This window comes from Centroberyx gerrardi, chromosome 15 (genome assembly GCF_048128805.1).
Source record: "Centroberyx gerrardi isolate f3 chromosome 15, fCenGer3.hap1.cur.20231027, whole genome shotgun sequence".
Taxonomy (NCBI): domain Eukaryota; kingdom Metazoa; phylum Chordata; class Actinopteri; order Beryciformes; family Berycidae; genus Centroberyx; species Centroberyx gerrardi.
Genome location: NC_136011.1, coordinates 7,801,790 through 7,825,783, shown reverse-complemented (window position 1 = coordinate 7,825,783; position 23,994 = coordinate 7,801,790). Strand labels below are relative to the sequence as shown.

Below are 23,994 nucleotides of genomic sequence, written 5' to 3'. Positions count from 1 at the left end.
GAATCTGCGAGATGGCGGGCCGTAAGGATATGAATTTGTCTAGCAGTGGACAGAAATGTTTACTGCCGGACCATGCACCCCCCCCCCCTCCACACACACACACACACACACACACAAAACACAAGACTAATAAATCCCTTAAATGTTGCGAGGCCTCCCACACTGAGCTTTGCCTGTGCAGCGTGGCCGGCCCGGTTCAAGCAGATGCTGGAAGTGTCTGCGGACTCTGCGCGGGGCATTATTGGGACTCGGGCCAAGAAGAAGCCGAGGAGGCTGACGGAGGGAGAAAGAGGCGGTCTGTGCAGGTGGAAAAAGTTTAGTGTTTCTGAGTCCGCATCTCGACTGAAAACTCGAGATGAATATTTCATTATGAAATCCCCATTTGTCACCGCCGGGCTGTGACATCTCTCGGTCATGTGTCGCACCGCGTAGCGGCCTAAAATAGGGCCGGGGTGCATGTGGGCAGCCGGCTGTAATGTAGCCTGAGCCTGCTGAGCGAAGCCCCGGGTCCGTCAGGGGCAGGTTGGAACGTCTAGAGTCGGTTTTAGCTTCATTAATCTGTGAACAATAACATTTTGGTGCCAGGCTCTTGGTTTGTGTCTACAGGCTGCAACCCTGCTCTTAATTCATTAAGACAGAGAACACAGAATTGGTCACTCTGGGCTCCTGTAACACCCCCCCCCCCACACACACACACACACACACACACACACACACATACATACACACACTCATGCACACACACCCTCTCTCTCTGCCTCTCTCTCGAGGCTAGTAGGGGCGGGGACAGGGGAATGAATTGACAGCCCTAATTGCCAATAGGAATAAACCTCGAAGTGTTACATCACCAGGCAAAAATGCAACTTCACAAATTATGTCCAATTAGTAAAGTGATGTTTATAGCTTAGTGTAGGCCTTATCTTCGGTTGGAAATAGACACTGTGTGGAACACAGACAAATTCAGCCCCGCATGTGTAAATTACCACGTTAATTCGCCACATATTTTGACTTTTCAATTAAAAAAATCAGCACTTTGAGTTTAGTTTAGACAAAAGACAGGCTATCTGGAACGCCTAATGAAGTTCTTAATAAGATTTTAAGCTTTCATGCGAACAAGCGAGATCCCGTTTAGGTCAATTCTAAAAACGCAGTAGGCCGATAAACAGCCTTACAATTAAGACGGCTGTGCGTGAGTGTGCGTCTAAGCAAGTAAGGGCTTCACTTGTGATTAATTCATATGATTTAACACGCCATCTAGATGATTGAAAATCAATCTCAATTCCAAATCAATTCAAACCCATATGAAAAAATAACAGAGCAGGTATTTAGTGTTAATGAATGTGCGCAGTTGCAGTCGGCGCCATTAGAAAGTCACCGGACTAGTTAGTCAGTCGAGTCAACAACTGCTGACTGTAACCGATGGCAAATTGAAAATTGCTGCGTTTGGAAAACATAATCATCTCAGCACATCACGCCCCTCCCTCGTTATTAATAATAAAGAAAGAAACTGAATCCGAGGCACGGATGTTTAATTTATTATTATGTAAGCTATTTGAAGGGTGATTGTATGGTAATTGCTCATTAGTCTTGTATATTTATCGCTGCACCTTATGTCAAGGCCAAGGGAATTGTGTAGGGGTTCATTCTCCCGTTTCAAGGATCAATTTCAGAGGCAATTTGTGAAACAGGAGAGATCAAGTTTGTCATGACGTCGTATATTCTGACAGGACCGGCCTGCAAGTGCCACCTCAGAAACAGGCATGTTACCCTGACATGGTTCAGTTCGGGTACTAAACAAAACGGGGAAGGCCTTTGGCATCATAGGAGTTGATGGCGTCCACAGCTCCCTCCAGACATTGTGTTGACTCTTAACTATCCACACATCCAAAGCCATCATGTTTAAAAACCCACTTCATCTATAAAGATTTCCAGCAAGATCACGTATTGACTTCAACTTGAATCTGAAGCCTCCTTCCCACCTATTCCCTTCCTCAGCTACTATTCGCATTAGCGGTGTCAGCGGAGGTAATTATACCTACTAATTGCAGATTAGAGGTTTTGGGTCAGTGGGGTCATTTGATAGGACCGACTACTCTTTTCAATGACGGATAATCATTTCACGTCGCAGGGCTGAATGTTTTATGCAGTCGGGCGCGTAGCTACGTCCACGTGGATCTCCAAAAGCGGCTCAGTCGTGAATATCTATAGGAATTATCAATGTGACCATCAATCTATAGCGCGGTAGTCGAACTCGGTCAACAGTGAGCGCAGCGCCTCTGATGATTTATGGTTTCTTTGGCCCCTGGACGGAGCAGAGCATCTTAAGGTTAGATAAGCGGGTCACCAAAGGTCCCCGCTCGGGCCCTTAACGCACAGCGTGACTGTCTGCAAAAATAATCTGACCTCAGATCATAACACACTGCCCCGCACAGACAATCTGACTTCTGTCCAATCCAATTATATTTATGTGACCTTATAGTCTCAAACTGCGCCCGGTCTTCCCCTAACAGTGCCATAATGTGCAAAGACAAGTGCGTATAGAATAAAAAAAAATCTATAAGCTGATTCTAAATATTAGACAGGCCCAATGGTTTGCAACCGTCAGTATATCCTACGCGCAATGCTTCTTTTTTTTTTTTTTAATCATGTATTCCTAGACAGTTAGATACAAATGTATATATGGCCAAAATTTGCGTTTAGCACAACAGATTTACAGATTTAATGATGAAATATTTGATAAGTGCCTTTAGAATAAAGAGTAGCGGCAATTTAATTTAGCAAGTTTAAATATAAACACACAGCCGGTCGGGAGGAGGACGGTCCGAGCTTTGCAGTTTTTTAAATGATGCTTTTAAATGTGACAAACCTCGTAGCTTAAACTGACATGTTTCACTGATATCTGAATTGCAAATTTCTCATGTGTGCAAAAGCTATTTTATTGCGTCTCCTACAGACCTAGCCACCGTTGAAATAAATAAATAGAATAAAAAAAAGATTTGCTGGTTAAAATCAAACGCGTAAGAAATTAATAAAATTAGTGCCAGTTCTAATGAGAGGGCTGTCCTGTCTCCTGTCTGTGTCCATTGAGGCGCACAGAGGGGGAGAGAGTGCGCCAAATTTGTTTGCGGCGGATCAAGGCTCACCGCCTCCACTGCACTTTCTTTATCTTAATTCCAACTTGAAAAGATATAATTATCTAGTTTGAACAGGACTGCTATCAAATCCTTCTTTATAGGCAGGGTAGGGAAAAGCTCGAGTGGATTGTGAGGCTCTGAGCCGCTCGGTGTTGCCCGAGATAGGAGTAATGAAGTTGTGGAGTCCGGAGATACAAAGGGCATTAACCTCATTAGCATGAAACCTTTTCTTCTAACTATTGTGGGACCCTTTCAGTCCTCTAATCCCCCCTATTTCAAAGCTGGGTTTGTAATAAAGCTTTTAGGGTTTTTTTCCAAAGCTAATGGTATTCTCTAAAGATTTTTATTGCTGTTATAATCTATGGGCCGATTAAGAATTCCCTATATAGTTTTTTAGGCTGTGCCATGCACCTCCCCTCCCCTCCTTCCACAAACCAGAAAAAAAGCATTTTCAGTTTGTGAAACAATAACACAAACACATTCACCTTGCACCATTAAACGTTTAAGTTGCTGTTGTTATATATCCACAAGCCAAATTCATAACCTAGCTGAATTTTGTCCGATTTTAAATTATTTGAGCTGCTGTGTTCAGTGTTTTGCTGTTGTTTTTGTTTGTGGATAAATATGGAATAATTTCCCTGCTGTAAATAACCCTGTGCATCTTTTTTGATTTTAGCCCACAGTGCGTGCAGGCTCCAAAACAAGTGCTGCAGTAATGTTTCCGTTCAATTCAAAGCAGCAGCTTGCAGCACGATGCAGCCTACAAGACAAGATTTTAAACAAAGATCCCATTTTGCGGCACATTGCAACCTTCCCTTATCGCGTCGTGAGGGGTAGTCAGATTGTACTAAATTATGTCCAACCAAGCCCCCTTGGATCCGTGGATTAAGAGATTAAAGTGGACCACTGGGCAATGCATCCCCTTTCCCCCTCATATTACTCGCATGATAATTGCCTAAACTGATTTGCACTTTCACAAAAGCTTGTAGGGACTCTTTGTAGCTCGAGCGGACCAGACGTTAGCCCCTCAAAATAAAACTAATGCCGTCTATCACACTGAGAAACAAATGCAGAGCAGAGACCAGCAAATTATAGGCTGCAGCATTTTGGTGCGTGCGTTTAAATCAAACTCCGCATGTCCCAACGCCACATCACCAAACGTCCGCATAAACCCTTTAGAAATTATTCTATTTGAAGGCAGATAATAAGAATAAAGTGCAAATATCGAGCTACAGGCTCCATCTTGTTAGAAGCGCATGTTGTTAATGCGCAGGCCTCCATTCAGCTGCTCTAAAATCAAAAGCCTCTACTTTTACTGCGCGCAACATATTGATAAAACTTTATTGACAAAATATTGACAATTACATACTTCTTGGAAGTATACTTTGTGTTAAAATTGTAGCAAACTTAACACAAACACAAAAATTATTTACATTCTGTAAAAGAGGGTTTAACAGAAACATTAACTTTTAGCATTTCTGTACATGGAATACGCTCAGTGCTTGAAGTTTTCTCAATTTCTTGCATTTAGTCCTTCGTGGCAACTTTCACTGGAGGGTCAAGTCCTGACAGTAGGCTGGGGCCACAGCGACGGATTGGTAAAGCTTTAGGTTAAAGGAATGTCCTGATACCTTCCCTTTAAGTACTTTAGATCTGTGGTATATGAGAAACTTTTAGAAAGTTTTTTTTTTCCAAATTCATTTTTGTTCTCTTTTCTTTAAAAAAAAAAAAAACAAAAAAAAAAACACTATAACGCAGCACCGCTACTTCATATGTTTTCACAATCACTTTTACACGAGAATCATTAATTAAAGACTGCACACTTTGTAAAAAGGAAGAAGCACGACATCTCTCAGTTGGAAAATAGAGTGGAAAAACAAAAATGTTTTTTTTTCTTTTCTTTTTTTAAGGGGGGAGAAAAATTTTGTCAAATTAAAACAACTACCAGGAAAAAACTAGACCATGCAATTCAAGTTTTACAAAAAAAAAATAAAAAATAAAAAAAATAAACAGTTTTGTATTTTGGTATCTTGAGTGGAAACGTTTTTTTAAAAACCTTCAGAAGTGCAAATGTCCAATGTGAATTGGAGGAAAATAAAATCGGGGTGGTTGATGGGGGGATTTGTAGTAGTGGTGGGTTGGTGCGTGGAAGGGGGTCAGGTAGGTGGACTGAGACACTGTCAATCACATTTTCCTGGGTAATTCGGATACGGATTGACAGACCCGCGTACAGTGGCGGCAGTGCCACCAGTCGGGTTTCTCTCACCCTCAGCTGCCGATCTCCGGAGATCTGAAATGTGACATTGGCTTTTTTTTTTTTACCCTCTCACTGTCTCTCTACACGGCATCCTTTATCCATGTCCTCCTTCGCTCGGACGCGTTATAAAGTCTCTTAATCGTCTGAGGTGACATCGATTTCCTCCGGGCTCGCCTGCTTAGTCGCCAGTCTCCACCGGTTTATGTGATGCGTCCCCTTCTTCTTCTGCTGCGACTCCGAGCCCTCCTCCTCCAACTTCTGCCGTTTGAACTTGGTCCTCCGGTTCTGAAACCACACTTTTACCTGAAAGGGGGGGAACACAAAACCTCGATCAGTATCACGAGATCAGCCGCGATTGGCCTGTGCGTAAAAACCACGCGTAAAAAAGGAAACATTGTTTGGATAACAGGGCGACGTACAGTACAGTCAGGCAGTGATGTGGTAAATAAAAAGGTAAACTATCACCTCCAGTCGGTGATCATCATGAGGCAAACAACCACCAATATAAACAAAAATCAGCTATATTTTCAGAAAAACATTAATTCCTACTTCTCTTTTCCCTAAATGAGCCAGTCCTCATATAACTTACACTACTTTGACGCTGCTTACTACAATATATAATACGAATTTACAGCATAAATATTTACCTCAGCCTTAAAATGGTGGGTAAATATATAATGCACTGGGTTTAGTGGCTTTATCCCCCTCTACATCCCTGCAATACTCGCCCTGCAATACTGAGCGAATGGAAATAAGCAAATTATAGGCAAAAGTGTAATTATTTACGCATTTAGACCCACAAACATTTGATGTCTGGGAAAACTTTGGACGCTTCATGTAAAGTAGGTCAGATACAGTGAATAACATCCTATTCTATTCCAGTATGGGGATAAAAAAGGAAATAAAGGAGGGTTTCACAAATCCAAAAATCTATTTTGACACGTTCGAGTAAATTGACTTATCTTGTTTTAATAATACCACCGGGAATTCACAGCGTCTAAATCGATAAATTGTCTATTGCTGCTTTGTTAGCCGCAGCCCCTTCGGTCTAATATGGCAACTGAGGTGCATTTAATATGCCTTCAGTCGGCTAATTGAAGTAGGTGATGGTTCATTTCTCCCTTCAGCCCCTCGAAAGGCCCCGCTTCCAAAAGAGACACAGCGGACAAAAGACAGCGGCTGATGGGCTCAAACAGCATCTTAAATATGGCAAGGGGAATTCATTGAACCCGCCTCATTCTTTGTATTGCCTATCCCATAAAATGGTTAACTGGTTAATTTGCCCTCCATTTTGAAAGGCAACATTCTCCCCCCAAAACAAAGTAATTCAACCCCTCCTAAAATGAGGTTAGGCCTATACAATGACGGTGGATTTGATCCAACAGAAAAGCCTCTGTCTTCGATTGACAACATTCATTTGCGGATCTCGCTACGTGGACTCCATTAGGTGCCTCATTCATTTTGAATTTTGTTTTGCAGTCTGGGACTCTTATTTCATTATATGCGTTAATATCCAGCCAGTTAAACATTCACAGCGGCCTGGTTTTGTGCTTCCGTCCTGGAAGCACAAAACCAGGCCGCTGTGAATGCACGGTGCCAAATTAAGGGAAAGAGAAGGAAATAACACACGTGCCATCAGCCAGACTGTGAGAAAAATATTATGTTTTTTTCTTTTTTCAAATAAATATCATTGTCAGCTGCAAACAGGCCTGCACCAACAGCCACACCATGCCATAATTAAGCAAGCTGCAATATCACCAAAGTTCAATTTGAAAATAAAATAAGCGCAAAGCAGGCTGCAGTTTGCTTATTTTTGGTGAAATAATATGGATTGATGTGAAGTTAATTAACGGGGAAACAGTGTGTGTTCCTTACCTGAGTTTCTGTGAGGCTAAGGCTGTGGGCGAGCTGTTTTCTTTCTGCTCCGACCACGTAATGGTTTTTCTCAAATGCGTGTTCAAGCCGCAGAAGTTGCGAAGGTGAAAAAGCTGTCCGGATTCTTTTGGGCTTTCTGGCCAGTGCATTGTGCAAAAGGAAGCTCTCTGGACTCGTTTCATTACCTGGAAACCACCAGAAAAACGGGGATCCGTTAGGACCTTTCTTTTTTTTTATTTCTTTTTTTTATGAGGCAATAACATTTCTACAGCAAACATCAACAGCAGAGCAGCAACTTTTCCAGGCCTACGCAGCCCAATAAACCAACAGTGAGGATAAGACTGAAATATCGCATGATAATTATGTGTGGGGAGAATTTAGACATTGACAAATAATAGAGAGTTTATTTAGCCAATAATGTGTGTATAATGAACACTTGTGCTTATTGCAAATATAGCCTTGCGTCATCTAACCTTAATGAAACCCATCCGCATGAAGGAAAGGGGGAACAATACAAAGGCACAGACTAGAGGTATAATCCTAATTAAATTAATTCAAAATAGCCTTGGTAAACAGAAATCATTGGTAAAATGGAAGCTGCATATAGCTCTATAACCATTTAAATACAATATGCAGCAAGCAAAAAAAGGTTTAGAAAATGATTTACAGTAAATACTATTTATTCCTTCAAAATAGAAATGCTACTCCTTTAATTTGTCAGAACATGCTAGCAAAATAAACTATAATTGTTGACAGAAATATTATAAAAATGTGCAACCAGCAAAAGCAGAACGAATATAATTGCCTGCATTAATAAGCATGTAGTCTACTGTTATAGCACACAGGCCAAGTCAACTTAGTCATTCAAAATTAAATTACCACACATTTGAGTCTAATCAGTCCCGCAAGAAATTAGCAACAGCCAAAAAAAAATGCCCATGCCATCAGAATTGTTTTCTATTTTTTTCCCTTTAAAAATAAAACCAAATAATGCATCGATGTAGTGAAAACGTGAAATAGCCTTTAGCACAAACTACAGGGAATCGAAAGAGCCATATAAATATATATACAGGCCCAACTGCATATTGACATTTCAAATATAGTAGTGGTGTATTTTTTAGCCTTAAACAGACACTCAAGGGGCCAAACGTTTTTAGAAGGCAAGGAAAGCATCGTTTCTTTATTCAGGCTTCTTTATCCAAGAGGCTTAAATAAAGAAATGCATCAGAGATTCGTCATTTTGAACGAAATAACCTTTAACAATATTCGTGCATTGTTCGGCCCGGTCAGGGAAGATGGCAGGCTTTAAAACCACTGGACTACTCTCCACTACAGCTTCACACACTTTTAATTCCATCTATATCGCAGCCTGTTGTCAGCAATGATGGAGGGAGGAAAAATCACACATCATTCTCCGGCCGTTCGGCGCGTTTCGTGCGTAAAAGTGAGCCAAAGACGAAGCGCTCGAACTTACCTTGAAATCTGTGGCCCAAGTACCTATATCTGTGTATTAACCAGGGGTAGAAAGTTGAAGGGTCTCTTTGCTGGCTGGCGAAAAGAGGGTGCGGACTGTGTGAGGAGGAAAGTGGGTGAGCGGCCAGCGCGTGCGGCGGGGCCACCGGATGCACCGGGACGGAGTTGGGCGGATGAGAGACCGCCTCGGCGAACACCAAGTCCGGGTTAGAGTAGACGCCCCTGCCGCCGGAGTGAAAGCCGTTCAGAAACGGGTTCATCTGGCCGGAGTTTGCATAGCTGAGAGCCGCTGGCCGGATGGGCTCCTCGGACCGGGACACCGGTAGAGGATTATCCTTCGCCACCAAAGACTCTATGGTGAAACACCTCTTGGGTGTAGGTTGAAACATGGTCTGATAGTCCAGATTCCCCAGCTTAAGTTGAAGTTGTCGCAGGCGCTCTCGCTTAAAAAATACTCCACACCCAAGAAGGGGGAAAGTTTCTGCGCAGTAAATAAGTTGGGAAAACGGCGGCGGTGGTCGAGAAAGCCAAAAATAAAAAGTGGTCGGCTACTCCCAGACTAATCCATGGATGTGATCGTTTTCCTCGCCGGTTTTGTGCAGGCAGATTTGTTAGTTCATGAGCCTAATTAGCGCTGCAGTCCCATAAACAGCTTCCTCTGAAGGCTGTAATGGCATGGTGATTGGTCGCTGCTGCTGCTGCTCGCCTTAAGGTGGAGAGGGGAAGACGCTTTAAAGTGCGTCAATGGGAAACAGGGGCGCGGAGAGGCGGACTCGAACGCGCAACACGGAACGGATTCGTCCAGAGGAGAGACCCCCGCGCGCGCGCGCACTGACACCCGACACACACACATACACACACAGGCACACACACATCTCCAGGACATTTTAACACACTCATCTGAACCAGTAGAAAAGCTCAAGGTACTTACGTTTGCATTTAAGGCCTATGACAGTTTCAGACTGACTTGGAGAGGGTGGGGGGGCATGCAAGGTTACTAGTAAGTGATTATTTCAAATTATGAGGCCTGTGCACAACAATGTTGCGCAAACATGAGTTCGGCTGTGTTAAAGTCTATTTTGAGGCTGTGCAGCACGCAGTATATAACATATAGCTCATTTGGCCCAGCAGCTTAATTGCACTGCCACTCGGCCTCCATTTATTCCCCTGTTTGGTTTCTATCTTTGCTTTTAAAACTGGGCTAACGCACACAGACCGCTCTCGCTTCGTCGCTTCGTTTCTCCGCGTTTTCATTTTTGCCCCCCCTCGATTCTATTTAGGATTTGTTGGAAATTGAAGACTCCCTTAATTTCCATTGGCTGGAATATCGGGACGATATTGGAGTCACAAACAAGCAACGATTTGGGGCTTGTTGTCAACTGTACGACATGGCGTGAAGATTGACAGGACGCTCAAAATTCAATGAGACATTTCCACTGAGGAGTCAACGTGTCACACAGTGCCTGCGCGTTATTCAAGCCCAGAACGGGCAGGTGTGTATTGGAGAAGCCTACCTGTGTGACTGCAGGCTGTCAGCCTGCTGTATGGATGAGACACACGCGTGCAGAGGAGCGGCAGCCCAACACAAGGGACCTGAACCTGAGGCTCTGCTGACGCCCAACACTTAGGCCTTCCTAAATAAATAATACACTCTAATACCTGGAGTTATCCTCGTGATGTTACTTAATAACACGCCACGATGCAGCACTTCCATTTCAAAATGAATATCAATCCATTTGAGATTTTTGTAAGTGTTTATATTAGGTGACTCCTCATTTCACTTTAATTTGCCGTTATATGGCTCGTAGGCTACGACTGTAATAGGCGACAAAATATTTATTTCAATGTTGGACATTATTATTATTAGGCTATTATTATTATTATTATTATTATTAGGCCTACTATTATTATTATTATTATTGTTATTACTATTAAAATTATCATTATTATTATTATTAGGCCTATTATTATTATGTCATTGTTATTATTATCCATTATTATAGCCCATTATTATCGTCGCTGTTGTTAGGGTTAGGGTTATTATTTAAAGCAGCTTATGGACAAGGCTACTTGTTTTTTTTTATTGTTTTGTTTTTGTTGTGAGGGAAGGTCAAGGGTCTCTGTGGAATAAAACACGAGCTAAGAAATAAAATGGGCTTCCAAACCTGTCAGAACAGCAGCCACTGTGCGACACACAATAAGCCCTATTGGACACGCTTACAGAAACCCTCGCTGCAGCACTATGGGGAATCACTGGAGGTTAAAAGTCTCTTATTTGCGATGGCGCAGTCCATTTTATTTTTTTAGATAGGTTATTATTTTGTAGCCTATTAAATATCAGTCAGCGGACTCATCTCACTTATGTGGTAGTAATAATAATTGTATTATAATTATTGTTATTGTTCGTATTATTCTTGTTATTATTATTATTTCAACATATAGTCTATCCTATAAATCGGGCTAAAGCAACCTAATTCAAGGCCATTGGTTATTACAGGATAAGCATAATTTTTAAGGAAATATTCCGCCGAGTGGAGAGTTTTTTTCACAGCCTTAACAACATATGAATTGTTTTCTTACTGACTGCATATTGACCACTGCCTGTGTGTTTATATTTGCTCAGTTTTACACTGAGTTGACTGCTGACCATGGTTAGACTGACACACTATGACTCCTCTCACACTGTGGACCGTGCCGGTCCTCTCCACGGTGCTTTACCGGCCTCTAGTGGATGCAAGGTGAAAGTGCGCTATAATGGTTCCCAAACTAGGGTCCGGGGACCTCCAGGGGTCCTTGAGAGTTATCCAGCGGGTCCACAGCAAAATTAATAATTGGTAAATTTCACTATTCTTCAGCAGTGTCCAAAGGTTTCACTCTCCCCAACTAGAGTATAGACAGGTAGCCGATATAATTCAGTATCAGTCATATCTTAACAAAAATCTCCTCAGATGTGGTTCCTTGGGATGTGCTCTTGGGGGTCCAGGTCTAAACCATTTGGGGGTCGAAAAGTTTGGGAACCTAGCTGTAAAAACCTCTCAATTGTAAAGTAATAACTATGTAACTTCAGAAATAATGAGTAATAAGATAAATAAAAAATAAATAAAAATTTGGATCAGAATGAAATGGACTTAAAATAGATTTTTTACATTCAGAGTCAACATAAAGACATTTGTAGGATCATTTTGTTGCATGATACCTGGACTGTTATTTTCCAGATCTTACAGCCTAACACTGTATCACATAATATTTGACTGAATGTCAACCTCAAATTACTCCTTGCTACAATCATCTACCAGTGGGGCTTTGTGCAAGTTAATGATTTATATTCATTACCAAATAAATAAGGCAGTGGCACAAATCGGCCATTTTAATGACTCAGTATAGACTACACCAGATTGAACACAAGTGCCATGTAATCCTACATACCAATACAGCATTTCATACAAAACAGACAAGAAATTGGTGAGCAAACTGCTTTATTAATAAAGGCTTTATCTGTACACATGCAACCTGCTTTCATACAGTTGAATGTGGCGAGATAGAACCACACACTGGATATCAGTGAGACCAATTTAATACTCTAAGCATGCACATCAAAATGGAAATTCCACTAGTTATTCAAGAGGTTAAGCATCTTAAACATTTGGAGATGAATGGCAGAGATCACTGAAGCAGATGACAAATTCCTATTCATTCCCCCATCACCACAACTGCTGATCTATGCCATAGTATGAAGTCTATGTGAAGGTATACCAGTAGAAGAGGCAGTCAGTGATACAATGCATTTGCCTTGCAAGAGGTGGAGAAAATACAGGGGTTTTCATTTTAGCCAGATTGATTGTATTGTATTTGTGACAATAACACTCCTAACCACTGGGGGCAGTCAGGTTCACATTGATGGTTTGCATTAGGTGTAAGTGCACACAAGTTCAATGGTTGATTGTGTTTGGGTGGTGGGAGAGCCTCTGGTCCTGACCGCAAATGCTGCAAGTTACAAGAAAAGACCTGCTTAATGTCAATATAGAAATAAAAGAAAAAAGAAAACTCCTGGAATACTACTGTCTACAATTGTTTAATTCAAGGTAATAATAATGCACATGAACATCAGAAGCTTTTTGCCATTAATTCACCACTGTGGCCAATTGGTTGATGGGGTATATTGGGACATTGTTTTTCAAAACCAATTCGTCACTACTTGAGCCGTTTGGAGGCAGAAGCAGGTGCTGCGACTCAGCGGCGGACGGTGGTCCAGCCGTCGTCATCCGTCTCGTTCTTGGTGCGACGGATGTTTTCTTTGTCACCACGCCAGGAGTTCTTGTCCCCTTCGGCTTCGCGCTCACGCTCCCTCGGCCTTTCCCGCTCCTCCCGCTTCTCCTCACCGCCACGACGCCAAGACCCTCCTGCGGAAACAGAACTGCTCACTAGGGAGAAGTCCAAGTAGGAGAGTATTGATTTTAAAGGTACATCTTTCTGCGTCAAGTTGAAACAACTACTGCATGTTCCTAAGTTTGTATTTGTCCAACTCAATCAGTATTTTAGTACAGCAAATGCAGTAGCACTAATCTAAAAGGTAAACAGGGACATCTAGTGGCTGTAAACAATACACCACTTTCTGCACCCATGTCAGAAAAGGAGCTCTCAAGAGAAATGGAAGCCTGCCTAAAATGACTGCTACAATATATTGATAATACTATCATGGATATCAGAACTGTCGTCATATGAAGATAGTGCATGCTAATCTGAAGTTTGAATGTTGAGCATTACTGCTCAAAGTATGTTCAGCCAAAAGCAACATTATATGATGTTAGAACTTTCTATCTAAATGATGTGGAACGTCCTGAAGGAAAAGCTGTAATTCATATCCATCTTACCGTAAGCCCCTAATATATAATGCAAATGTTATGCTAGGCTTGGAGCAGGCTCTGCTTACCCTCATCATTGTCTCTGGGGGGCGGGGGTCTCTGTTCACGATCGTCCCGGCGGTCTCTATCACGACGCTCACCAAGGTGATCAGCACCTCCACGGCGATCGTCGCGCTCGCCGTCCTCGCGGCGAGAATCTCTCCAGGCGCTACTTTCTTCTGTGCCTCCCCTCCTCCAGGCACCACCACCCTCCTCTCTGTGAACACAGGGTCCCGTCCCATTAGCCCAACTGAATCAACTATTACTATTACAAGAATAGTAATTCAGAAAAATTACATTCCTGGCACAGGCCTGTTGGAGCTCACCTTGGTGGGCGACGCTCTCTGAAACGGTCGCTGGATCTTTCATCTTCTTCGTCCTCATCTCCGTCATCTCGGTCACCGCCGCGGGGAGGCGCCCAGCTGTCCTCTCGGGCCTTCTCCCGCTCACGCCAACCACCTGTAAACGGAAGCATTTGCCTGTCACCCTGCATGACACAATACATTTCTGCTGAGCAAAACATTCTGCTGTAAAATTTTGTTTGAGCTATAACCTATGCGAGTTGGAGACTGACTGGATACATGCGTACCAGGTCTGCCAAGGGGTTTCCAAGGCTTGGCGTCATCACCTCCATGACGCGGTCCATCATCCATGCCTCTCCTGTCATCTCCTCCTCTTCTGGCGCCCCAGTCGTCGTCAGCCCCACGCCTCGGACCCCTGGAGTCGTCCATGCCTCTGCGCGGACCCCTGTCGTCATCGAAACCGCGTCTGGGCCCGCGGTCATCGTCAAAGCCGCGCCTCGGGCCGCGGTCCTCGTCTCCGCCCCTTCTGGGACCGCGGTCGTCGTCGAAGCCCCTGCGTGGGCCGCGCTCATCGTCCAGCCCTCTGCGCAGAGGACGGTCTTCATCGCCGCCGCGACGGGGACCGCGGTCCTCATCGAAGCCCCGGCGGGGTCCTCGGTCATCTGCACCCCTGCGGGGACCGTCTGCTCGTCTGAAGGACGCGTCTTTGTCCTCTCTGTCCTCTTCACGGCCCTCTTGTCTCCAGTCCCTTAAGGGACAACACAGGCATCGTTAGAGCACCTCCTCATACTTTAAGGATGTCAACAACAAAAATGCAGAAGTGAATTATGAGGTGCCAACACCCACATACCTATCAGGCACAGGACGACGCCACTCTGAATCACCACCACCCTCTGTGCGCTTCCTCCATCCTCCACTACCGCCGCCGCCGCCGCTACCACTGCCACCACCACCCTCCTCCTTCTCAGCCCACTCCTGTATAAGGAAAGAATATATTGATCAATCGAGAGCCATTGTGCCATTTTGTCAGGATCACTGAAAGTAAAGCCTGAAGGCCAAATTTTGCTGTCCACAAAAGTAATTTGGTCCATATAAATATGCAATTTCATTGTGTTGTCCTGTGGTCCATCACTCAGGTTATGTTTCAGTCGTTATCGTTCGGTATCGTCATACCTGTACAAGCCATCAATTGAATGCAAGAGTGAATAGCTGCATGATCTAAGCAACGGTTGACAGGAAATTAGCGGAGTTATACCTTGGCTGGTTTCTCTTCTGGGGCCCTTCGCTCCTCCTCACGACGGCGTTCGCGCTCCTCAATCTCCTGCTGGCGGGCACGCTGCTTCCGCTCCTGCTCCTCCAGCTTGCGCAGGCGCTCCTGGTACTCCCTCTCCTCCTCCTCGCGCTGCTCTTGCTCCACGCGCTCACGGTCCTCACGCTCTGTAACAAAACCGGAAAAAACAACTTGAAGCGTGTTCAAACTACTCCACTTTTTTGTACAAAAAGGGCTGCATGAGCTGCATTTTGTGCTAATAAAAAGCGGGATGTGCACTTTGTTTTCATTGTGACTAACTGGAGTAGCTGCCATCATCAGCAAACAGAACTTATGCCCATATGTCAGATACGTATCACAAACTCCCACAACACAGCCAATGGGCTGTGTTGATCTTTATTATCAGAGGAACAACTACTACCAACATTTCTACCACTATTTTCTACATTTTCATTCTGGTTTGCTCTTGTTAGAAACTGTCAGCTGCCTATGTAGCATTAAACTCTGCCTCTTTGTTGCATCATTAGCGCTCCTCTAAAATGTTTGAACTTTTGAAATGTTGAACTTTTTCAACTTTAGAAAGTGCTCTGGCTAAAAAGTAGACTTAACAGGTTCCTGCGGCATTTCTTAGTGAATTATACGGTGTCTTTGACATAAATTACCTTTCTTGAGCTGCTCCTCATGGATACGCTGTGCCTCTTCCTCTTTCTGGCGATAGAATGTATTACGCCTGTCCTCTTTGCGTTGCTTCTTCCTCTCCTCCAGACGCTTCTTCCTCTCCTCCACCAAGCGCTCCTGGAACGCTTTTAGTTTTTCCTTCAAAGACAGAACAATGAAATTGAAACCACTGCTACAATCATATCAATACTCACTGCAGTGTTGGTGGTGGGACTTAATGGAATTGCTCTCCTAGTCTTACCTCATAAATGAAGCTACGGGCTGCTGTTATTTTAGACACAAAGTTCTCTTTGTCCTCCATCATCCTGGACATGCGCTGCTTGTGCTCCAGAGCCTTCTCCCGTTCAACTTTCATGTTGCTGATCTATAAACAAAAATAAGGATTTTTTTTCTTAAATTCTTGATACTCGTCAGAGTGTATCAACTTGATTTAAGAATGGCAATTTTCAAGCAATGATTTACTCTTACCCTCTCCTCTTCCTGGAGCTCCCACAGTTCCATGTCCTTGACACGCTGCTCCTCATAAGCCTTTTTGATGAGAGGAATTTCCTCAAGGCGTTTGGCCCTCTCAAAGTAGTCAATCTGCAAAGAGCAAACCACAAAATTGACTGCCCAATCCACATGGGTGGTGGTTATTTACAGTGATTCATAAGTGATGCGTCGCTCTGTTACCTTCTTCTCCTGGTTCTTCAGACGCTCCTGAAGTTCCTTCTTCTCCTTCTCCAACTGCTCCACCTGTTTGGCCATGATGAAGTCAGGGTCCAGCTCCTCCAGGTCCTGTCCAAAACAGATCTGTTAGTCTCACCTTTCGAAGTTTGGTTACATTGACCCATTTCAGCAGCGTAACCTTCTACCTGATTATTTTGAATAATTCTACCCAGTTGACTATTAAGACATTTACCTCAATATCAATATCCTTGAAGGCCTTGGCTCCAAGTTCAGTCTTCTTGATCTGCTCCAGCCGTTCGCGCACGGTCTTCTTCTTGATCTGCTCATGCTCCTGCATGATGCGCTCCTTCTCCCTCTCTTTGGCTTCCTGGCGCAAGCGCTCCTCCTCAGCCTTGCGAACTTTCTGCATCTCTGCCTCGCGTTGCTCCAGCTCCTCCTTCTCTCGCTGGATGTTCAGGCTCTCCAGGCGCTCCTTGCGCTCTTCAATGGTCTGTCTACGAGCCAGGATGCGCTGGTGATCCTTGCGGGCATTTTTCAGATAGGCAGCGATGGCCAGCTGGCTCTGCTCCTCACGCTCTTGCTGGAAAGGGACAAATGAGGCCAAATTGCAGCTCAGAAATGGAGAATGAACCATGGCAACATGAGACACAGTACTGAACAAAAAGAGATGTGTCTGTTAGTATTCAAGCTATGTGTATGTAAAAAGTCTGTATTTGTGTATATATTGGCTTGTGTTTAAAAGGGAGTCCTGCACAGGTTATTTTGTTTCTTCCCATAGCCACAAAACCATTTCCGAGAACAAGCCATTTTCTCTTCTTTCACAAGACAAGCCAGACATTCTGAACCAATTTTGGTTTCTCATTGGGCGCCTGCAGTTGCCTGACCAGATGCCTCTGGTGTCTGTGTGTCTGTTTTCGAGCTCTCAGTAGAAGGATGAACTCACCAGGATGGAGGCAGGCTTGATGACCTGGATGGCTTTGGCCAAAGAGGAGGACATTGCAGTCAGCTGGTTCCTGATCTGCTCCGAGGGCATGTTCTGCAGGAACGGACCAACCGGAGAGTCTTCTTTGGTCGAGTAGTTCAGGTCAGAACCAAAACTCAATGTTCGAGAGCTGTGGTCAATTCGAACCTACAGAAGAAAATAGAACATAGTTACAAATGTGTAAAACAGTACGAGAGAAATACTAAGTCTTAACATAAGATGTAGTGCTTATATAATGTGGGAATATCTCAGAATTATCAATGCAAGTGACTGTAATGGGTTTTGGTGACTGATTAAAAAAGTGTTATCCACACTCAATAAGCAAATGGAAAAATCATAGCTGTATTGTGAATGATTGCAATGAAAGTGGTTTGTAAGTGGTATCAATAGTGAACCCTAAATGTTGAATGCACAATTTCTCTCCAGAAACGTGACCCTACCTGCAGATCACAGTGTCGGGCAGCATCCACGATGGAGCGCTCCAGCTGGAAGGCATCCACGAATGGAACCAGGGAGGCCAGGCGGCTGAATTCGATGCTTTGATAGATCTGGGCAACCTAAAATTGTGGATGCAGCAAAATCAGACAGATATTACTCCCGTTACAGTGAAGATGGGATGGGACTTGTAGCAATTTTCTCTTAGGGGGAATGAAAAAGATTAAAGAGAAGTCACCTGCTGCAAGAGCCGGAGGATGGTGTTACTCTGCAGGTGAGGGACGTACTGCTGGAGATCAGACTCCTTCTCAGCCTGGTCTCTCACCCAGTTCAGCACCTAGGAGGAGAGAAGGTGGAAGATGGGTTAATACCACAAGTTGGGATAGTTGGGAAATGACCATTCCTTACATATACATAATTATAGTACTAACAGGACAGATAACATCAGACAACACACTACTGTGTCCCATAATGTGGTGCAGGACATTAAACTCCAAAATTCAAATCTAGGTAAAAATAAACTCAAGAGAAACGATTCAACTCTGCATTTCTTCTGTCAATGATATGTTCAATGACCATAAAATAAATTGCACAATCGAAGAAGTGTAGAGATGAATAGTTTTTCCCCTTTTTACACAATTTCCGTGTTGCCAACTTGTTTACCTTGGTCACTCTTCCGCTCAGCTTCAGAGGGTGGAAGTCTACCTCCAGCCAGTTGTACAGTTCTTTCACTTCAGGTACAATGTACTGCAGCAAATTAAATCTCACCTAAAATGCAATCAATAGAACAAACAATTCCGTTATACACCCTGAAGCAAAGGATTACAGACAGCTAATTTTAGAAGGTCATGATGAAAAGTCAATGCCAAAGTCCCAACAGGAACCGAGTCTGTGTTTACAGAAGCAAACGGAAAGAATCTTTGGCGTTGGTGATTTGAAAAAAATATGATCAAGGACATTATTCATAATTAACACAATTCACAAAGCTCATTTCTTTGATGTGCATAATGTACCATGTCATTGATGAGACTCTGGCGGGTCGGTGGAGACTGCAGGCCCAGAAGGGTGGCCAGCCTGCGGTGTTTCTCCACAATGATGCCGTCCATGTCCAACAGCCGAGCAATATCGGTGCGTTCAGGGGTGATGGGAATGGACAGTGTGGCCAGGAGGACCCTGGTGGACATCCTGAAGAAAGAAAGCAACCGTTACTACCAGTCTGGTCTATACCACAGCAAAAAGTCATGTACTGCTCCACAGACTGCTAATGAATAACTTACCTCTGCATCTCCTCTTGAGTGAGGTTCTTGCGCATCTCCCTGGAGAGGTGATAGAGCCGGTGGAGGGTGCAGGCATGGAAAAGAGCATTACCAGACTTCCAGAACACAGTGGACACCTTGTTGTAGTAGTTGGCCATCAGCTGGGGTTTGGGAGGCTTCTTGGAAAGGGCAAACAGGCCGTGGATGTCCTCGACAGCCTTGAACGCTTCCTGGAGAGAGACAAATCAAATAATACTGCATCAGTGACATAATCGTCCAATGATAACTGCATGGGTATCGTAGGGAGGATGTTGAGGGATATACGGTTAGGTTGACCGACCTGCCAGAGCTCCATACTTATGGCACTGTCCAGCTGCACCAGACGGGTCTCCAAGTGCATTGACTGGCTCTCGGGGTTGTTCAGGTTGATGGCGGTGCTCTGGTTGTGGTGGCGCTGGATCTGGCCCAGGTGCATACGCAGGTTGTCGCACAGCTTACGAAACTCAGCCTTACGGGTGTACTGAAGGCAGAACTTGAACGCTGCAGAGCATAGGACCGCATGTTAATGAGGTGTTTAGGAAGTGACTCTCAAAATGTATTAATTTCAAAATTTACTGCATAGTTTACCTGTGAATCAAAATATTATGCAAAACATACATATACATATATATTGAGCATATTTGTTTATTATGTATGTATATGCTCAATGACTCTTGCTTCAAAGTATATTAAGCTAAAAATTTAGTAATGTAGAAGAAGAAGTTTGTAGAAGTTTTTACCACTAAACTAATTGTGTGTATTTTCCCAAGGAAAAAGTTGGTTGACATCTTTCTTTGATTTAAGCTTTAGACTTTATGAGACAAAATGAGTTACAGCATAAATTAGGTCAGAAACTGAACTTGAAAATATGAATTCCCCTGTAGAAATACAACTTATGTTTGACTATTTTATTGTTAGCAACTTTTGTGTGGCCTTAAAAAAAACCCACACCTGAAGTCCAGACAAAAACAGGTGAAACACATAGAAAGAGTATTTCAGGTTGGCCTATTCAATGTGTGTCACTACCTTGCTGGGCAATGTCATGGTAGAGGCGCTCCACCTTGGAGTTGTTTCGCAGCAGGTCCAGGCATTGGCGGTAGGACTCCCACAGGAACTTCACCCAAGGAGTGAGCAGCAGACGATCTGTGCGGTCCTGAGTGTCCTCTCCACTCACAGCACTCAGGAGCACACTGAAGTCACATAACAAGAGTGTCAGTGTCAATAACCCATCAGAAGCAATTTACCTCATTGCTTCTAACCATCTTATATCCTCACTATGTGATGGAGCATTCATCAGTTCAGAATCAGCTGCACTATACATAAGCAGATGCATCATTGGCATCCAACTACATGAAAATGTCTGTTTGAATCGAGTTAAGGGTGATTCAACAACAGGGATGGCCATATTACTTGAAGCATTACAATGATTTAAGTGCAAACCAGAAGCCTGATTTCTGCAGCCTCACCTCTCTGGAGTCTGGATGTTATCCAGATCCTCTATGTCCAGGACCATCTGCTGGGACTCCTCCTTGGCCGTCTCGGTCTTCTCCTCAGCCAGCTTCAAGTATGCCCTGACCACATCCTCCAGGGATTTGATGTTCACCTAAAAGAAAAGGCAGAGGTTAAGTTTGATCTCCAGGGGGCTAAAGAGTAAACAACCACCTGATCGGCACAAAAACAGGAGTGTTTTCTCACAGACCTGCTGGCATATGTTCTTGTACTGGTAGAGGCCCTCCTTGGCCAGGTGGCTCTTGCGGAGATCCACGCAGAGCTCCAGGTACTTGAGCATGATGGGCTCGTGGATCTTCTGCCATGTTCGATGTTTCTTGCTCTTGATGACATCGTACAAAACATCCAAGGCAGGCTGCTTCTTGCCCACCTCCAGAAACTCTGTAGGGACATTAGCAGACGCGGACAATGAGCTCACATCCCACAATAAACAGGTCAATAATTAACTAGACAAAGGTAACAACTCAAAAACCCTAATAGAATCTCAAAAAGTAACACCACTTTACAATACCTCAAAACATTACTATTAGCTGAATCCGCGTTTGACTGACGTAGCGTTAGTTAGGCCCGTCAGTGGCTGTTAACGTTACGTTAGCATTAACGTTACCTGTGTAGAAAATTTACTATCTTACACCTTGACAACTAGTATACATTGTCAACAGAAAGCTACCAAGACCGTTAACGATGGTCTATTATACATCTCAATTAATTGGGAAAATGTTACTGACGTTATACAAATAGTCGTGTTGCTGGACCACTACCACGAGAACGGCCTAGGTAGCAAGCTAACTGCTAACTGTGCAATATGGCTTCCCCGCCATTCCAGCTAGCACTAGCCGTTAGCCAGTCTAGCTACACTGCAGCATAATGATGATGAGGCAACCAAAGGCTACCTAGCTAACTAGTTAGCTTGCATGCCTGATAGCTCGCCACAAGCTTGACATCTCTAAAAAAGGTGCGGTTGTACTCACCGTTCGCTCGTTTGAGAGCATTCTCTGGGCGTTGAAAATATGCCGGCATTTCGGTGGCTTAATAGTGACACGAAAGATTGGCTGACTTTGGTGAATTTGATAAATTTCACCAGTCCATCCGAGCCAGGCTCTGGTCCGCTTCACCACGGTGCTGAGAAAGGGAAAACCTCGTGAGCGGCCTAGTTAGGGTTGCCAAATGCGTCACATGTTATCCCCCTTTCAAGGTGTCTAACAACCATCATATCAAGGCTATGAACTTCTTCTGACATGATGAACATGATCAACACTGTGTATGCGAAAAATTATGTCTATATCCCAACCACAAATAAAGTTGAATTTCTATTGATTACTTAACTGTAGTTTTTGATAATGTGAACATCTAACAATGCATATTTGTGCACATGCACCATTCTATACATATGTTCTTCCATCTGTATACCAGATAATCTGAACATTTAATGATGTAGGATTTGCACATCAGCTTCAAACCTGTACATCTGTCATCGAAGATGCTCTGTACATATTTCTATTCTTATTTATATCCTCTCTGCTGCTGTAACAACACAATCCAATTTTCCCAGAGATCATTGGATCAAGCTTTAAATAACAGCATATTACAACATAGGCCTCTCTCTCTCTCTCTCTCTCTCTCTCTCTCTCTCTCTCTCTCTAGATAGATAGATAGATAGATAGATAGATAGATAGATAGATAGATGAGAGAGAGAGAGAGAGAGAGAGAGAGAGAGAGAGAGAGAGAGAGAGAGAGAGAGAGAGATACATATTAGATACATTTTAAATGAATGCCCGTATCCTCCTCTCTGTATATTTAAAGTTAAAATGTATCTAATTGTGAGATTATGAGATTGTACTGAATAATCCTTTAATTACGTGTTTATGTTAATGGCTACAAATAAATAGATGAGGGTAACCAACAACCTTCCAAAAACTAAAATCCCTAAAAGGGGGTTTCCTACAAACTTGGCAAGTCTGAGTGTACAAAGTTCCCGTATGTGCTCCTCTAATGCTGCGTTCAATATACCCTCGCAAACTGGCTGTAACCTGTACAGAGGATAAAGGCAATATTTTTCTTTCTGTATCAGTTGATATTAAATGAATGCATATTAAATATTCACGAGGAACATTTGGGACCACCACAGGCTGATGAGCCAAACAGGGTCTAAATACAACTCAGATTATTGAGATGATTGGTTATAAACTGTGATGTGACTGACCTGTTGTGGTGGAAATCAACAGTGATGGCTTAGGGAGCAGTGGTCTTCACATCTGCCCTAAATAAGTAGGACACTCTATCGCTGGCCTCATACTTGGTCATATAATGAATGTAAGCAATAAGCCACAAGAAGATATGCATTGCAGTCATTTTTAGAACAGTTCATGTGTCCACGTTGAGTGGCTTAATTGCTTAATAAACGTAATACACAAATGCATAAAAAAAAGAGAATTAAATTCAAGAAATCATTTATTTTGCAATAATGATAATTAATAATAAAGATGATGAAATGTTATTCTGCCCCCAAGCAATGCGGTTCTTGAACAGTAGTTAACAAGCACAGATCCTACAGACCCACGGCGCGTGTGTTCAGTTCTGCACTGAAGCCCAAAGACACCCACTCAGTCCAAGCGACGGTATGGACGGCCAGGAATCAATGAATGAATCAATAAATAAATGCAATAACAAATAAAGGAATAAATAAATCAATAAATAGCCTAAATGAATGAATCAATGGTCAAATACATGTGGGAATATAAATTAATAGGCTAAATAGGCTAACTTCAAAAATAAATCAATAAATGAATAAATACCTAACATTTTTGTTTATTCATTCATTCATTCATTCATTGCCCAATAGCCACTAGTTAGCCATGCAAGCCAACTTGTTTATTAACAAGCAACACTACGAGTTCTCTACTCGAATATGTGATTGTTACATTATCTGTGTAGAGTTCTATGCTTCCCCGTGAAAAAATTTCAGACGGCCTTCATATGACGATTTGCAGACACCTTGCTCTGTTTATATTATCTTTCTAAGCCTAACTACATTTCACGATACGCGAGTAACAGTACCAATTTTACATGTAAGGAAAGAGGTTTACTTTAACAACATTTAATCCTGTTATTATATGTATTTTTATTGTCAGTATCTTCTTTATTGTCAGTATCCAGTGAGGGCTTTCATGCTAGAGAAACCGACAGACACCTCAGGTTTCTTATTGCAAATTTA

The 23,994-nt window shown here is 43.1% G+C and overlaps 2 protein-coding genes across 4 annotated transcripts; both read right to left on the bottom strand.

The window, feature by feature from the left end:
- Nucleotides 1–5,526: 5,526 nt before the first annotated feature.
- On the bottom strand, nucleotides 5,527–9,128 carry emx2 (empty spiracles homeobox 2). Its single transcript, XM_071913316.1, has 3 exons — nucleotides 8,741–9,128; nucleotides 7,267–7,451; nucleotides 5,527–5,694 (listed from the first exon to the last, which is right to left on the bottom strand). The coding sequence occupies exons 1-3, from the start codon at nucleotides 9,126–9,128 to the stop codon at nucleotides 5,527–5,529; spliced, it is 741 nt and encodes a 246-aa protein (XP_071769417.1).
- Nucleotides 9,129–12,198: 3,070 nt separating this feature from the next.
- Nucleotides 12,199–21,915, bottom strand: eif3s10 (eukaryotic translation initiation factor 3, subunit 10 (theta)). 3 transcript variants are annotated; one of them, XM_071913234.2, is made up of 22 exons: nucleotides 21,752–21,915; nucleotides 20,971–21,161; nucleotides 20,738–20,874; nucleotides 20,298–20,461; nucleotides 19,573–19,772; nucleotides 19,254–19,462; nucleotides 18,990–19,161; nucleotides 18,640–18,744; nucleotides 18,215–18,313; nucleotides 17,982–18,098; nucleotides 17,503–17,688; nucleotides 16,792–17,139; nucleotides 16,563–16,667; nucleotides 16,359–16,472; nucleotides 16,132–16,254; nucleotides 15,875–16,028; nucleotides 15,198–15,379; nucleotides 14,793–14,917; nucleotides 14,230–14,690; nucleotides 13,967–14,099; nucleotides 13,670–13,857; nucleotides 12,199–13,160 (listed from the first exon to the last, which is right to left on the bottom strand). In XM_071913234.2, the coding sequence occupies exons 1-22, from the start codon at nucleotides 21,798–21,800 to the stop codon at nucleotides 12,970–12,972; spliced, it is 3,753 nt and encodes a 1,250-aa protein (XP_071769335.1). In that variant the 5' UTR covers nucleotides 21,801–21,915; the 3' UTR covers nucleotides 12,199–12,969. The 3 variants fall into 3 exon arrangements, with proteins under 3 accessions (XP_071769335.1, XP_071769336.1, XP_078144694.1); XM_071913235.2 differs by having other exon boundaries at nucleotides 12,199–13,139; XM_078288568.1 differs by having other exon boundaries at nucleotides 12,199–13,136.
- Between the last annotated feature and the right edge of the window lie 2,079 nt (nucleotides 21,916–23,994).

Excerpts from the sequence above, each read along its gene's own strand:
- emx2 (XM_071913316.1), bottom strand. The coding sequence starts at position 9,128 with ATGTTTCAACCTACACCCAAGAGGTGTTTCACCATAGAGTCTTTGGTG. Across the intron at positions 7,452-8,740 it reads CTTGGGCCACAGATTTCAAG|GTAATGAAACGAGTCCAGAG; the intron begins GTAAGTTCGAGC and ends GGTGGTTTCCAG. Across the intron at positions 5,695-7,266 it reads TTAGCCTCACAGAAACTCAG|GTAAAAGTGTGGTTTCAGAA; the intron begins GTAAGGAACACA and ends CCCCCCTTTCAG.
- eif3s10 (XM_071913234.2), bottom strand. The coding sequence starts at position 21,800 with ATGCCGGCATATTTTCAACGCCCAGAGAATGCTCTCAAACGAGCGAAC. Across the intron at positions 16,029-16,131 it reads CCCGTAGCTTCATTTATGAG|GAAAAACTAAAAGCGTTCCA; the intron begins GTAAGACTAGGA and ends CTGTCTTTGAAG. Across the intron at positions 13,858-13,966 it reads AGAGAGCGTCGCCCACCAAG|AGAGGAGGGTGGTGGTGCCT; the intron begins GTGAGCTCCAAC and ends CTGTGTTCACAG.